This window comes from Harpia harpyja, chromosome 10, assembly GCF_026419915.1.
Source record: "Harpia harpyja isolate bHarHar1 chromosome 10, bHarHar1 primary haplotype, whole genome shotgun sequence".
NCBI classification, from domain to species: Eukaryota; Metazoa; Chordata; class Aves; order Accipitriformes; family Accipitridae; genus Harpia; species Harpia harpyja.
This window is the reverse complement of record NC_068949.1, coordinates 2,101,292-2,117,601: the sequence shown is the minus strand read 5'-3', so window position 1 is coordinate 2,117,601 and position 16,310 is coordinate 2,101,292. Positions and strand designations below refer to the sequence as shown.

At 52.7% G+C, this 16,310-nt stretch overlaps 2 protein-coding genes across 2 annotated transcripts; one reads left to right on the top strand and one right to left on the bottom strand.

The window, feature by feature from the left end:
* LOC128147009 (olfactory receptor 14C36-like) lies at window positions 1-2,998 on the bottom strand. Its single transcript, XM_052799140.1, has 2 exons — window positions 2,878-2,998; window positions 1-950 (listed from the first exon to the last, which is right to left on the bottom strand). The coding sequence occupies exon 2, from the start codon at window positions 925-927 to the stop codon at window positions 1-3; it is 927 nt and encodes a 308-aa protein (XP_052655100.1). The 5' UTR covers window positions 928-950; window positions 2,878-2,998.
* Window positions 2,999-7,253: 4,255 nt separating this feature from the next.
* On the top strand, window positions 7,254-16,067 carry LOC128147356 (olfactory receptor 14A16-like). Its single transcript, XM_052799835.1, has 2 exons — window positions 7,254-7,568; window positions 15,426-16,067. The coding sequence occupies exons 1-2, from the start codon at window positions 7,275-7,277 to the stop codon at window positions 16,065-16,067; spliced, it is 936 nt and encodes a 311-aa protein (XP_052655795.1). The 5' UTR covers window positions 7,254-7,274.
* The last annotated feature ends 243 nt before the right edge of the window (window positions 16,068-16,310 follow it).

Sequence of the window (16,310 nt, the reverse complement as noted above, 5' to 3'; positions counted from 1 at the left end):
CTACAAAGGTGTTGATGAAATCAGTTTCCTAATGGCATCCTTGAGCTCCCGGTTCCTCATGCTGTAGATGAGGGGGTTCACTGCTGGGGGCACCACGGAGTACAGAACTGCCATGACCAGGTCCAGGGATGGGGAAGAGATGGAGGGGGGCTTCAGGTAGGCAAACATGCCAGTGCTGAGAAACAGGGAGACCACGGCCAGGTGAGGCAGGCACGTGGAAAAGGCTTTGTGGCGTCCCTGCTCAGAGGGGATCCTCAGCACAGCCCTGAAGATCTGCACATAGGACAGCACAATGAAAACAAAACAGCCCCAAAATATGAGAGCACTAACCACAAGAAGCCCAATTTCCCTGAGGTAGGAGTCTGAGCAGGAGAGCTTGAGGATCTGGGGAAGTTCACAGAAGAACTGCTCTATGGTATTGCCTTGGCAGAGCGGCAGTGAAAATGTATTGGCAGTGTGCAGCACGGCATAGAGGAAACCACTGCCCCAGGCAGCTGCTGCCATGTTGGCACAAGCTCTGCTGCCCAGGAGGGTCCCGTAGTGCAGGGGTTTGCAGATGGCAATGAAGCGGTCATAGGCCATGACAGTGAGGAGATAAAACTCTGAGGACATCACAAAGACAAACAGAAAGACCTGGGCAGAACATCCTGCATAGGAAATGGCCCTGGTATCCAAAAGGGCATTGGCCATGGATTTGGGAAGAGTGGTGGAGATGGAGCCCAGGTCGAGGAGGGAGAGGTTGAGGAGGAAGAAGTACGTGGGGGTGTGGAGGTGCCGGTCGCAGGCTACAGCGATGATGATGAGGCCATTGCCCAGGAGGGCAGCCAGGTAGATGCCCAGGAAGAGCCCAAAGTGCAAGAGCTGCAGCTCCCGCGTGTCTGCGAATGCCAGGAGGAGGAACTGGGTGGTGGAGCTGCTGTTGGACATTTGCTGCCTCTGGGATTTGGGTGCTGTACAAGGAGAAAAATACATGGACAAGTCAGTGCAGGCTTCTCTGAGGAAAACCTGTTCTGTTTCTCAGAGAAACCGCCCACATTGTTTCTGCCCTTCTCAAGAGGAACTTCATGCTGCTCCCCCCAATCACAGAATCATAGAATCATTTAGGTTGGAAAAGATCCTTAAGATCACTGAGTCCAACCGTAAACCTAACACTGCCAAGTCCATCAGTAAACCAGGTCCCTAAGCACATCTTCACACCTTTTAAATACATCCAGGGATGGTGACTCAACTACTTCCCTGGTGAGCCTGCTCCAATGCTTGACAACACTTTCAGTGAATAAATTTTTCCTAATATCCAATCTAAACCTCCCCTGGTCCAACTTCAGGCTGTTTCCTCTTGTCCTATCACTTATTTCCTGGGAAAAGAGAACAACCCCCACCTCGCTACAACCTCCTTTCAGGTAGTTGTAGAGAGCGATAAGGTCTCCCCTCAGCCTCCTCTTCTCCAGACTAAAAAACCCCAGTTCCCTCAGCCGCTCCTCATAAGAATTGTTCTCTAGACCCTTCACCAGCTTCGTTGCCCTTCTCTGGACGCACTCCAGCACCGCAATGTCTTTCTTGTATTGAGGCACCCGAAACTGAACACAGTATTGGAGGTGTGGTCTCACCAGTGCCGAGTACAAAGGGACGGCAGTTCTGAATTTGTTCTGATTTACTCTGGCTGACTGTGCCATGAGGAGGAGGAGCCTCATCCGATGGGCTCCTCAGGAGTCAGACCCGCTCTACAGCAGCTGGCAGACAGAAGCAGCAAAAAGCCCCGTATTTCGAGGGGGTCACTGACAAGAGACACCCTGGGCTGAGTGCAGGAGCCTGGGTGAAATGCCCCTGTGGGAACAGTCTCTACGTCCTGAAGGGAGAAATGACATTAGCACTTGGGCCACCTGCCTCTGGAAATGTGCCCTGGGAGGGATTTCCTTTTTCTGGTTTTACCCTTTTGAACAGAGGTGACCGGGTCTGAATCAGTCACCACTGAGACAGAACCTGCCTTCCAAACTATTGCCCTCCATCTGCCCTTCGGCTGCAGACGTGGTCACGACAGAGGGGCAGGGGGGACTATCACTACATGCACATCCTCACTCACCTGAGAGGCACCTGTCACAGGGGAAGGCTGCTCAGCATCTTCCTGCTCCATGACTCTGTGATCTCCTTTCCCATTTCTCTCCTCTCCCCAACCCTCAGCAGCAGTAGGAAACTGAAAGTGGAAACTCAGGAAAGCACTTTGTCTTTATAATAAATGCTGCATCGACAACTCTTGTGAAAACTCCCCTCAGAAATGTCCTAGGGGTGATCTGGATCTGTGAACAGACCTGATCCCTGCAGCACCCTCCCAACAGCACAAGGACCCTGCCTTGCCAGGGGTTGCTCCTTCCACCCACAGCTTCTCCCCAGAGTGCTGTGGGGAGCAGAGCCCCGGCACACAGAGCCCTGGGGTGCAGGGACCCTGCTCTGAAGGACAGCCCTGGGCACCCCTGGGTGCACGCCTGGCTTCACAGCCCTGCAGTCAACCCCGGGAAAAGGGACCTGTGATGCCCTGTCCCTCAGAGGCTGCAGCAGGGAAGCCCTGCTCTGCAGCACATCCTTCTCCACGCGAAAGAAACCCTGAGAGCCATCCTGCCAGATCCTATCTGCTCTGGGATGTGCCAGCTCTAGGAGACCCCTCCAGGAAACTCCGGTACATTGCCCTGCAGCCAGAGACTTACTGGGTTATGAGCTGTGGTGGTTTCTTCCCTAGTGAGCTCTCAGCATCCTCCCACTCCACACTGCCTGTAACCTCTCTCTTGCTTCTCGCCTCTCCTCTCACTGCCTGCAGGCAGTGCTGCGCTTTGCAGAGGAGCTGCTCCTGGGCAGAGCTGTCTTTGTGCAGCGCTGCTTGTTTGCCATGAGCTCCCTCCGTCCCAGGAGCCCAGCCCAGCTCAGCAGCAGAGGACCAGCCCAAGGCAGCCCTTTCTCTGACCCCTCTGGGCTCCCTCCACGTGTCCCTGGGGCTCCAGAGGAACCTACTGTGAAGGGAGGGGTTTAAAGTCTGCAGGGAAACAGGCACAGGCATAGGATAGTCTAGGACAACTTGGTAGGGACAGCCAAGGGACTTGGTGGGGCCCAGACCCACTCCCAACAGAACTGAGGTCCTTGTCCTCTCAGCTATGGCTGTTGTCTTTTCCAGTGAGGCCCAGGAGAGGACATCGGTTCCTTACAACCCCAGGGTCTCGTTGCTTCCTCACCACCATAGGGCATGGGAGGTGTCCTAGAGCTGTGCTCCCCTCGGCATCGCACACCCCCGCATCACACTGCCCCCAGGAAGAGCCCTGAGCATCCCGTGAGAGAAGGGTTCCCGCTTTGCAGGGGATGAGGGTCAAGGCTTGGCCGTCTTGCTTGGCAAAACACATCGAAGGCTTTCAGAGCCACCTCCACATTTGATTTTCCACCTGTAACCAGTGCCGCTGACTTCCTGCTTCACCAGCCCCCAGGGGTGGGCACCCTGTCTGGTCGTTCCATCCATGGGCTCTTCGGTGATGGCCCTCAGTGAGGCCCGCTAACACTCTCAGGAACCTGGATGTTTGCTTTTGACTTTTACTTCTCTAGAGGCTTCTTCAAACTTTCAGTAGCTGCAGTTCAGGAACTTGGCACCAGAGGGCTCATTAACATGCACAACACCCTAACTAGCCAAGTCTCTGGGCATAATTTCCCTTAATGCCTCAGTTCTTCTTTGGTTGATCAGAGAGATTTCAGGAGTGCAGCCAAAGGGAAAACATTTCAATAGTAACTAAAACTAAGAAAGGCTTTCTTCCTTTTCCAATTTTCTTCATTTTTGTACTTGCAGATTAAGTGATGGCAGCGATCTCCACTTGAGATTGATCCTAAGCATCTCCTAATGGAGTCTGAATATGTAGGGAACTCAGTAACCTTTATGTCAGACACTCCATGGGCAGTCTGTGTCCCTGCCCCCAACCCCACCATTTCTCTCATCAGCTACCTGGCTGAACCAGACAATCCCTGCTGGATACATGAAGGTTTTTGGGAAAGCCTTGGCATTGGAGAGGAGAGAGAAGAGAAGAGAAGAGAAGAGAAAAGAAGAGAAGAGAAGAGAAGAGAAGAGAAGAGAAGAGAAGAGACGAGACGAGACTATTTCAGTTGGAAGGGACCTACAATGATCGTCTAGTCCAACTGCCTGACTGCTTTAGGGCTGACCAAGTTAAAGCATGTTATTAAGGGCATTGTCCAAATGCCTCTTATACTCTGACAGGCTTGGGGCAATGACTACCTCTCTAGGAAGCCTATTCCAGTGTTTGACCATCCTCTTGGTAAAGAAACGCTTCCTACTGTCAAGTCTAAACCTTCCCTGGTGCAGCTTTGAATCGTTCCCACGCATCCTATCACTGGATACCAGGGAGAAGAGCTCAGCACCTCCCTCTCCACTTCCCCTCCTCTGGAAGCTGTAGAGAGCGATGGCATCGCCCCTCAGCCTCCTTGTCTCCAAACTAGACAAGCCCAAAGTCCTTAGCCACTCCTCATAGGACATTCCTTCCAGCCCTTTCATCAGCTTTGTTGCCCTCCTGTGGACGCATTCAAGGACCTTCACATCGTCCTTAAATTGTGAGGCCCAGAACTGCACAAAGTATTCAAAGTGAGGCCACACCAACGCTGAATACAGCTGGATAATCACCTCTTTTGACCGGCTGGTTATACTGTGTTTGATGCACCCCAGGATGGGGTTTGCCCTCTTGGCTGCCAGGGCACACTGCTGGCTCATACTGAGCCTGCTGTCGACCAGCACCCCAAATCCCTTTCTGCAGGGCTGCTCTCCAGCCACCCCTCTCCCGTAGCACTACAGGTCTGTATTTAGCCAATAAATAGAGTAACTGCTTTGAATTTCATTAGGCCATGTGGGGATGTTGATGAGACAACTGTCATTATAGTCAAAGGAGATCTAGAAAACCCAGCTGACGGTGAAGACAGAGTCAAGCTGAGATCTCCCTATGGTACATGACATGATTTGGTCAACTGAAAACCTGTGTAGGCTGCCCAGAAAACAAGAAATAGGGACAGGTTCAGCTGTCCTGCACATACCTCAGACAACCTCTGGCATCTCAAATGCCACCAGGCGTTTTCATCTGGCTCACTCCAGGTAGTGGAGCTCACTCCTACCCTCCATTTCCATTAATTAGCATGGGAGCTGAAACAAGCAGCTCACATACAGGTGCCTATGTTGTGCACACCTGAATTAAGGAGAGGAATCCCACCTGCTGAGGGTTTGTGGCAGGCATGGGAGGGAGCAAAGTCCCCTTCTAGCCCCAGGACTACAAACCCAGAAGGAGATGCCTTGATTGACTCAGCTGAATCACTTCCCTCAGCTTGGACAAATGTGATCCCTGCCTGTCACTGTCTGGCTGTCCTGTCTTACAATGGGATGAGAAAGATTATTCTCACGCCCAGCTCTGTCTCTGACAGGAGACATCAGTGATTCCTTCAGCCTGGTTCACGGTAGAGCCCCAGGGACACCCAGAGGGAGCCCAGAAGGCGCAGAGAAGGTGACGCCGTGGGCTGGTCCTCTGCTGCTGAGCTGGGCTCCTGGGACGGAGGGAGCTCGTGGCAAACGAGCAGCGCTGCACAAAGACAGCTCTGCCCAGGAGCAGCTCCTCTGCAAAGCGCAGCAGGGCTGAGGGCACTGCCTGCAGGCAGCGAGGGGAGAGAAGCGAGACAGGGAGAGGTTAAAGGCAGCGTGGGGTAGGTGGATGCTGAGAGCTCACTGGGGGAGAAATCGTCACAGTCCTCCTCCACGTGGTAGGTCTGTGCGTGCAGGGCAATGAAGCTGCTGTTCCTGGAGGGATCTCCTAAAGCTGGCACATCCCACAACCAATGGGACCTTTCAAGCGGACTTTCACAGTTTCTGTAGTGTCGAGGAGGAGGAGGTGCTCCTGATCAGTGATTCCCTGCTGCACCATCAGAGGGAAAGGGCATCAGAGCTCCCTTCTCTCAGGGACAACTGCAGGGCTGTGAAGCTGGGCGTGCACCCAGGGGTGCCCAGGGCTGTCCTTCAGAGTAGGGTCCCTGCACCCCAGGGCTCTGTGTGCTGGGGCAGGGGCTCTGTGTGCTGGGGCAGGGGCTCTGCGTGCTGGGGCAGGGGCTTTGCTGCCTGCCAGGGTCAGCGCTCAGCCTGCCCGGGGAGCTCCCCACGGCACTCTGGGGCGAAGCTGTGGGTGGAAAGAGCGACAGCTGGATGGGTCAGGGCTGCTTACAGCTCCACATCACCCTGAGGACATCTCTGGGGGAGTCTTTTCAAGAGGAAGGTCAAGGCTGGGGCTATCTGAAAGGAAAGGAGGGTGTGCTTTGAGTTTTCTTTTCTTGGTTGTCTGGGTGGGCAGTGGTTGATTGGAATTTTTCTCCATTCTGGAGAAGGCACTGAGGCTGCAAATCTCGTTAGGACTTGTCTGAGATGTCTCTTAGACCCCCCCCCCCCCCGAGATATTTCTGGGCAGTGCCCTGCTACCAGGAGGTGTCTGCAGGGCAGAGAAGAGCACGCAGTGGGTGGGATGGGGTCTGTGAACATGGACAGGGAGGAGACGTGAGGACAGAGAAACAGCTCTGGGCAGGGACATCTCCAGGCAACAGAGACATGGGCAGGGAGTGCGAGGGAGCTGCTCCCACAAATGCCACTGGAGGAGGGATTTGGGCATGTCCCTGCCATCCCCTGCAGTGCAGATGCCTTCCCCAGAGCTACCCCCCTGGTCTCCTCTCCCACCCAGCATGGCCTCTGCCCACAAGGCCATGGGGACCAGGGCATGAGTCACCTCCGCAGCCGGACCTCCAGAAGAGGAGAGCTGCATGTGTCCTCCAATGTGGTACACAACAAAGGGGCTCAAAGCACCTACACTCTGAGATGGAGTGCACAGCTGGGTAGGGACGAGGCTTCACTGCATGCTTCTGTCTTTCTCTCCTTGCTTCATTTTTTTTGAGCACTGCAGTATTTTTCTTCATTTCTCCACGTATCCGTGGTGGTCTTGCTCTCTGGGGCTTATGTGGGGGGGCAGATCAGCTTCTGTCCTGATACTGACTCTGCAGATATGCCCTGGAAGTGTCTTCATGGGAACTAGATGCCCAAGCTCCATTTTAAATTGTCAGGCATGTCACTCACTTGATAGGGTTGGGGAATGAGCTGACTTGTTCCTCATTCAGATCAGGGAGGAGGATTTCCACAAGAAAACACAAGGGTTTTTCTTAAAGAAGTCTCTCCACTGACTTTTCCTCCTTGAACAGGCCCTCATGTCCAGAAGGACCAAATGTCCAACAGCAGCTCCATCACCCAGTTCCTCCTCCTGGCATCCGCAGACACGCGGGAGCTGCAGCTCTTGCACTTCTGGCTCTTCCTGGGCATCCACCTGGCTGTCCTCCTGGGCAATGGCCTCATCATCATTGCTGTAGCCTGCGACCAGCACCTCCACACCCCCATGTACTTCTTCCTCCTCAACCTCTCCCTCCTCGACCTGGGCTCCATCTCTACCACTGTCCCCAAATCCATGGCCAACTCCCTCTGGAACACCAGGGATATTTCCTATGCAGGATGCACTGCTCAGGTCTTTTTCTTTCTCTTCTTGATGTCAGTGGAGTATTTTCTTCTCACCCTTATGGCCTATCTTCTTACAGAAGCCACCCCCGCCGCCCCGCCGCTACCAAACCTTTGCCATGTAAACCCAGTACAGCCTGGTTCATTCTTTCAGTACCTGCAGTTCAGGAACTTGGCACCAGAGGGCTCATTAACACGCAAAATGCCATAACAAGCCAAGTAGCCAAGTCTCCCTGCATAATTCTCCCTAATTCTTCAAATATTGTGTGGCTGAGTTGAGGGACTCCAGGAGTGTAGCCAAACTGAGAAGATTTCAGTAATAAATAACAATAAAACAGGATTTCTTCTTTCACCAGTTTTCTTTATTTCTCTGCTCACAGAACAAGTGATACCAGCCTTCCCCAATTCTTATTGATCCAGACTGTCTCCTGATGAAGTCTGAATATGTGGGAAAAGTAAGATCCTTTCTGTATGACACCGTGTGCGCAAACTCTGTCCCCCCCACCTCCCACACACCCTGCCATCAGCCACCTGGGACTTGCATCATGCCTTCTCAAATCCAAGCTTTTTCCACTAAATTGTGTAGCGGAATATTTCAGCTCATTTGCACCAGTTCCCACCTGCTTTATTTGGAGAACCAGCTGTGCACAGTCACAGAAGGCTGTTTCTTACCTGCCAAGAAAAAAAAAAAAAGAAAGGAAGAGAAAGGAATAGTTCAATGAAAAATAAAACACATTCCTCAGCTGCATATCAAGTCCAAGTTGCCTCCACTGAAGTCCACTTTCCACGGGTGGGCAACCTTAGTGGAAAACCTTCAGTGAGATACATAGGAAAGGACGGGTAGGAACATAATTCAGGATTTGGCTAAAGGGACCATCAGGCAGACTGCAGAAAGCTGAGGAGGGGTCAGTTTAAGGAGTACACGTGGAAAGATGTGAAAGAGTAATGAGAGCCAATGCAGAGGCAGATCAATGCTTCTTTCCATGTTGGCATCAGGGCATCATGTCACCCACATTAATTGTGGTCATTTACATGTATGGGGCTTTACTTATCAAAGACCCCATCCATGGGTCAGTGACGTGAGACACCACAGCCGGGAGCTGCAACTGCAACTTGGGCAGAACTTGTCCTGGGACCAAATCTCTCGCTCCCTGCTTGGTAATGGCACTACCCAGCCACCTGCCAGACAAATGTGGGCACCACATGAGCTCCACCCACCCGAGCCTTGCACAAGGACCTGGATTCAAGGAGGACAGATGTACCTGAGGGAGGCCTTCCCATCACATAGAAGTCTTTCCTAAATTGCTATTTTGGGATCCATGAATGCTGAATGGAGAGACATGGCCATTTCTGGAAGGGGGCATGGAAAGCCCCGCTGGGAAACCTGGCTGCTGCCTGGTGCGGGTCCAGGGAATCACCCTCCATGGATGCACGTGTTGTTCAGGAAGCTGTCCTGAACCAGATACTAACCCCAAGAGTACGGGGTACTTTTCACCCAGGGAGCCAACCTTTCCTTTTCGCTCTTCCCAGGAGGTTCTCAATCCCAAACGTTGGCTTTCCTCAGTGGTCTCCAATGGTGCTTAATTTTTATTATTAATGGCATCATCCATCCATCTGGAAGTTGCATTTAGACAGTCTTGGTCATCCTGTGGCACACATCATGTAGATCTAAGACATCATAACAGCCTTGCACAGAATCAGAGAGCTGGTGACCCAGGAACATGTCCAGATGACTTTTAAATATCTCCAGGGAGGGAGACTTGACAACCTCCCTGGGAAACCTGTGCCAGTGCTTGGTCACTCTCACAGTAAAAATAAGTGTTTCCTGATGTTCACAGGGATCCTCTTGTGTTTCAGTTTGTGCCCATTGCCTCTGGTCCTGGGGAACCACTGAAAAGAGCCTGGCTCCATCCTCCTTGAACCCTCCCTTCAGGTATTTATACACTTTGATAAGATCTTCCCTGAGCATTCTCCTCCCCAGGCTGAACAGTCCCAGGTCTCTCAGCCTCTTGCCATAGGAGAGATGCTCCAGCCCCGTCATCATCTTCATATCCCTTTGTTGGACTCTCTACACGTATATCCATGCCTCTCCGGTACCAAGGAGCCCAGAAATGGACTCCAGGTGTGGCCTCACGGGTGCTGAGGAGAGGCCAAGGATCACTTCCTTTGACCTGCTGGCAATACGTTGTCTAACGCAGCCCAGGATAACATTCATCGTCTTTCCCGCAAGGGCACATTGCTGGTTCATGTTCAACTTGGTGCCCACCAGGACGCCCAGGGCCTTTTCTGCCAAGCTGCTTTCCAGCTGGCAGACCCCCAGCATATACTGGTGCGTGGGGTTGTTCCTCCCCAGCGGCAGGACTTGGTACTTCTTGTTGAACTTCATGGAGGCTCCCGTGAGCCAATTTCTCCAGCCTGTTGAGGTCCCTCTGGATGGCAACACAACCCTCTGGTGTATCAGCTACTCCTTCCAGTTTGGCATCATCAGCAAACCTGTTGAGCGTACACTCTGCCTCTTCATCCAGATCATTTCTGAAGATTTTGAGCAGGATTGGACACAGTATTGAACCTTAGGGCACACTTCTAGTTAGTGGCTTCCAGCTAGACTTCATGTCACCGATCACCACTCGTTGGGCCCAGCCATTCAGCCAGTTTTCAACCCACCTCACTGTCTGATCATCCAGCCCAGACTTCAACAGCTTCTCTATGGGCATCTTATGGCAGACAGTGTCCAAAGCCTCGCAGAAATCAAGGCAGACAATAACCACTGCTCTCCTCTTGTCTACAAAGGCAATCATTTAATTGGAGAAGGTTATCAGGTCAGCCAAGCATGACTCCCCCTTGGTGAATCCATGCCTGACAACGCCTGATGAATTTCTTGTTGTTCATGCGCCTGGAAATGGTTTCCAGGATCAGCTGCTCCATCGTGTTCCCAGGGATCAAGATGAGGCTGACCGGTCTGTACGTCCCTGGGTCCTCCCTCTTGCCCTTCTTGAAGACAGGACTGACATTTGATTTCCTCCAGTCTTTGAGCACTTCTCCCAGTCACCATGAGTGATCCAAGATTATCAAGAGTGGTCTTGCAATGACATCTGCCAGCTCCCTCAGCAGTCGTGAGTGCATCCCGTTGGGGCCCATGGACTTTTGTATGTCCCGTTTGCTTAGGTATTCCATGACCAGATCCTCTTCTACCAAGGTTACATCTTCCTTGCTCCAGCCTTTCCCCCTGGTCTCTGAGACCTGGGACTGCTGAAGGTTAGTCTTGCTAGTAAAGGCTGAGGCGAAGGCGGCATTCAGTACCTCAGCCTTTCCTATGTCCTGTGTCACAGGGTCCCCTCCTCATCCAGCAGCGAGCCCACATTTTCCCTAATGATCCTTTTAGCAACCATGTTCATACAGAAGCCCTTCTTGATGCCTTTGAGATCCCTGGCCAGGTTCAATTCTATTTGGGCTTTGGCTTTCCCAACCCTGGCTCTGCATGCTTGGACAATGTCTCTCTATTCCTCCCAGGTTGCCTGTCCCTGCTCCCACCCGCTGTGTGCTGCTTCTTTGTGTTTGAGTTTTGTCAGGGAGTCCTTGCTCATCCCTGCAGGCGTTTTTGCCTGATTACCTGTCCATAAAATTACATAGCTCCCGGGAATTAGCTTTGGTGGTGTAGGGATGTCCATGAGACAAGTGCCATCGCAGTCAATGGAGTTCTAGAAAATGCAGCTGATGGAGAATATAAGGAGAGAGCTTGAGCTCTCCCTATGGCACATGACTCCATGTGGTCAGCTGAATACTTCAAGAGGCTGCCATAAACATAATGAATAGGAATAGATTCTGTTACCAGTTGAATTGGGCATCTGCTGTCATTTCAGTAGAATCAGAGAATCATAGAACAGCTCAGGTTGGGAGGGACCTCAAAAGATTGTCTGGTCCAACCTTTTGTGGGAAAGGGACCCTAGGGGAGATTATCTATCACCCTGTCCAATTGCATCTTGAAAACCTCCAGCGATGGGGTCTCAACCACATCCCTGGGGAGGTTGTTCTACAAATGATTGTTCTCACTCTAAAAAATTTCTTTCTTAAGTCAAGATGAAACTTCTCCCGGTGCAACTTGAACCCATTGCCCCTTGTCTTCCCCATGGGGCTCCTTGTGAAGACAGAGCCCCCATCCTCTTTGTAGACACCCTTTAAGTGCCTTTAAGTTGGCCAGAGGAATGCCCCACCGGCCTCCCAGAAGATGCCCCCAGATGCTGTCCTGTCTGAGAACTACTCCAGCAGAGCTTGCAGCTACCTGCATCTGTCTTGGACCACCTCTGGCACCTTAAATGTCACCAGGAGTTTTCACCTGAACAGCTCACTCCTGACCTCCATCTCCATTAATTAACAGGGCAGATGAGACCAGCAGCTCACCTGCAGGTGCCCATTTTGTGCATGGCCAAATTGAGGCAAGAGGAATCTCACCTGCTGAAGGTTTGTGGCAGTCATGGGAGGGAGCTGAGTCCCCTTCCAGGACTACAAATCCAGAATGAGATGCCTCGATTGACTCAGCTGAATCACTTCCCTCAGTTTGGATAAATTATGTCCCTCCTTATAACCTTCCTGGTTTCCTTCCGTAATTCTGGGAAAATAAAAGTTGATCCTCCTGCCCAACTCTGTCTCTGACAAGAGAAATGACACTGCTGGAAATAAGTTTCTTTCCCCAGCTGAGGGAGGGAACATCAGTGATTCCTTCAGTCTGGTTCACAGCAAGTTCCCCAGGGACACCTTGTAAGAGACTGTGTCAGCCGGAAACGTTTGTCTCGACATTGCTGCTGCAAAGCAACCATTTGCCAGCCTCAACATCCTGTTGTTGTGGGGGAGAACGCGCTCAGGGAGATAAAAAGTCCCTGAAGAAACCACCATATCTGCCCGAAGCTAGCAGTGCCTACCAAGCTGTGCTTGCCCACGAGCAAGGCGAAGAAACCACCGAGAGCACCTGGGCGTGTGCCCATGGAGGAACACGGGGCGGCACGTACGATAATGAGCTCCGTGGAAAGGGGTGGACTTTGCGGAGAAATCGTGGGGACTGGGACAATAAAAGAGCTGCGTTCTCCCCTCTCAAAAAAACCCGCAAACTGAAAACTGGCAAACTGTGGACTGCAAACTAACAACTAGCGACTACCGTCGGAAAGCAACTGAAGAGCACCTGCAGCGCTTGGAACTGGGACTTTGGCTGGAACCTGGAACTTGTACCCTCCACCTCCTCCACCGAGACCGAGTCAACGGGACGTTGCTGGCTTCGTGGTGGTGGTAACTAGTCTTGCTATCTCTCTCCTGCTTTCTTGCTTAGGTCTGCCTCTTGTTTCCTTTCTTTTTCCCTCTGTCCTATCGCTATTGTTGTTTGTGTTAAATAAAATTTGCAAGGTTGTATGGCATCTGACCTCGTTTGTGTCTTAATCTCGCTCTTGGGATCGTTTAAGAACCCTCCCCGATACTGGATCGGGACAAACCTGGAGGGAGCCCAGAGAGGGAAGAGAAAGAGGCACCTTGGGCTGGTCCTCTGCTGCTGAGCTGGGCTCCTGGGACAGAGGGAGCTCGTGGCAAACGAGCAGTGCTGCACAAAGACAGCTCTGCCCAGGAGCAGCTCCTCTGCAAAGCACAGCAGGGCTGAGGGCACTGCCTGCAGGCAGCGAGGGGAGAGAAGCGAGACAGGGAGAGGTTAAAGGCAGCGTGGGGTAGGTGGATGCTGAGAGCTCACTGGGGGAGAAATCGTCACAGTCCTCCTCCACGTGGTAAATCTCTGAGTGCAGGGCAATGAAGCTGCTGTTCCTGGAGGGATCTCCTAAAGCTGGCACATCCCACAACCGATGGGACCTTTCAGGCGGACTTTCACAGTTTCTGTAGTGTCGAGGAGGAGGAGGTGCTCCTGATCAGTGATTCCCTGCTGCACCATCAGAGGGAAAGGGCATCAGAGCTCCCTTCTCTCAGGGACAACTGCAGGGCTGTGAAGCCGGGCGTGCACCCAGGGGTGCCCAGGGCTGTCCTTCAGAGCAGGGTCCCTGCACCCCAGGGCTCTGCGTGCCGGGGCAGGGGCTCTGCCGCCTGCCAGGGTCAGCGCTCAGCCTGCCCGGGGAGCTCCCCGCGGCACTCTGGGGAGAAGCTGTGGGTGGAAGGAGCAACCCCCGGCAGGGCAGGGTCCTTGTGCTGTTGGGAAGGTGCTGCGTGGGCCAGGGCTGCTCGGAGCTCCACTTCACCCCAGGACATTTCCTGGGGGACTTTTTGAGAGGAAAGTAAAAGCAGGGATTACTGTAAAGTTAAAGAGCTTTAAAGGGTCAGGGGTTTTATGTAATTTCCCATGGTTGCGAGGTGGGGGGAGAGGAAGAAATGGGAAAGGAACTCTCAGGTTTGAACAAGTCACTGAGACTCCTGGATAGTAACTTTGAGTGATCAGTAGATCTGCTAGGAGCCTCCTGAAGTGCCTTCAGCCACTCCTCTGCCTATAGACAGCACCAGCATCAGCTTTGCTGGACCCATCAGGTTTGGTCTGACCTGCCCTTTTCCGCCTGCAAGCATGAACGTGTGCCCAGCCAGTGCCCTGCAAACAGGCAGGTTTCTTGGAGCAAAGACGAGTGCACAGAGCCTGGGATGGGGGCTCTGAGGCCTGACAGGGCAAAGGCATGGGACAGGGAAACATCTCCCCGGAGGAAAATCTCCAGGCAGCAGGGATATGATCAGAGAATGAGAGGAAATTAAAACCAGAAATGTTATGGGAGGGAGAATTCAGAAAACTCCGTATCATCCCCTCCAATGCAGATCCCTTCTTCAGAGCAAGACCCTTGCCTCTCTCCCACCCAGCAAAGCCTCTGCCCTCGGGGCTGTGGGGTCCAAACCATGAACCGCTTCCTCTGCAGCCAGAGCTGCAGCAGAGCCGTGGCGCAGCTCTCCAGCATCTCGCCCATTTCCCTCTGAAGAGCACAGAGGCTGAGAGCAGCTGCCCACCAATGTTGATGTCATCCCTTAATGAGATACCATCGTTAGGGCACTTGGCTATCTCCTTGAGGGGTCCTTCCAAGCTGTGAGCTGCCCTCCAGGGTGCAAATCTGCCCAATAACACCTTTGTGTGCCCCATGGAGAAGCACAGAGATGCTACGACTGAAGAAATGCTGTTGGGTTGGTGAAATGAGCCACGTGTGTCCTTGGCTAGAAGCGGGGTGCTGAGACCTTGAGAAGAGCTGAGACATTTAATGGTCTGCAGTGGGTCCCTCTGCTCTCAGCACTGCTTGGTAGCTTTTCAGAGAAGCATATGAGTGCGATCTCTCCCCCTAAGATCTGGCACCCGCCCCTACCATTCCCATGAACCCACTGTTGCAGAGCAGGGCTGACTCCTGGGCATTCTGTCAGCGGAGGCTCTGCTCCTCACAGCACACTCAGCCAGCAGCAACCAAAGCTCCAACCACGGAGGCGAAGGAAGGTCTCCTGGAAAAGGAAAAGGGGGGGTGTGTAGCAGGGGGAGAATCCATGAGAAATTCCTTCCGTTTTGCTCAGAGAAGTCTTCTCTAACTTTGTCACTGCCTATTCCCTCTTGAAATGTGCCCTGAGGCAGCAAATGTCCAACAGCAGCTCCACCACCCAGTTCCTCTTCCTGGCAGTCGCAGACACACAGAAGCTGCAGCTCTTGCACTGCTGGCTCTTCCTGGGCATCCACCTGGCTGCCCTCATGGCCAACAGCCTCATCATCACCGCCGTAGCTTGCGACCGGCACCTCCACACCCCCATGTACTTCTTCCTCCTCAACCTCTCCCTCCTCGACCTGGGCTCCATCTCCACCACTCTTCCCAAATCCATGGCCAACTCCCTCTGGGACACCAGGGTCATCTCCTTCTCAGGATGTGCTGCATAGGTTTTTTTCTTTTTCTTTTTGATGTCAGCAGAATTTTATTTTCTCACCGTCATGGCCTATGACCGCTTCATTGCCATCTGCAAACCCCTGCACTACGGGACCCTCCTGGGCAGCAGAGCTTGTGCCAACATGGCAGCAGCTGCCTGGGGCAGTGGTTTCCTCTATGCCGTGCTGCACACTGCCAATACATTTTCACTGCCGCTCTGCCAAGGCAATGCCGTGAACCAGTTCTTCTGTGAACTTCCCCAGATCCTCAAGCTCTCCTGCTCAGACTCCTACCTCAGGGAAGTTGGGGTCCTTGTGTTTTGTTTTTGTTCAGGTATTGGGTGTTTTGTTTTCATTGTGCTGTCCTATGTGCAGATCTTCAGGGCTGTGCTGAGGATCCCCTCTGAGCAGGGACGCCACAAAGCCTTTTCCATGTGCCTGCCTCACCTGGCCGTGGTCTCTCTATTTCTCAGCACCGGCATGTTTTCCAACCTGAAGCCCCCCTCCACCTCTTCACCATCTTTGAATCTGGTCATGGCAGTTCTGTACACGGTGGTGCCCCCAACAATGAACCCCCTCATCTACAGCATGAGGAACCAGGAGCTCAAAGACACACTGAAGAAGCTGATTCAATTACTTGTCTTTCAGCAGCAATAACCTTTACAAGTATTTTCCAGTTCATCTCAGGAACTGTTCCTCCTCTGCTTTGGGGATTTGGTCTGTGATAATCATGTTTGCCCAGGAATGTCTGCATCCACTCCACTTCTCCAGTGACATGAACCCAGTCTGTGTGACCCAGAGACCTTTGTACATGTCTCTGGCATGATGTTACAGCTGGTCTCCTGCGTCGCATCTCTGTAAGAAAAGGCTCAGTGCCAGTGTCTGGAGGTTGGGCTTTTC

What these genes read in the sequence shown, in the direction of transcription:
- LOC128147009 (XM_052799140.1), bottom strand. Translation starts at nt 927, where the DNA reads ATGTCCAACAGCAGCTCCACCACCCAGTTCCTCCTCCTGGCATTCGCA.
- LOC128147356 (XM_052799835.1), top strand. Translation starts at nt 7,275, where the DNA reads ATGTCCAACAGCAGCTCCATCACCCAGTTCCTCCTCCTGGCATCCGCA. An exon ending in ATGCAGGATGCACTGCTCAG is followed by an intron (nt 7,569 to 15,425) that starts GTCTTTTTCTTT and finishes TGTGCTGCATAG; the next exon opens with GTTTTTTTCTTTTTCTTTTT.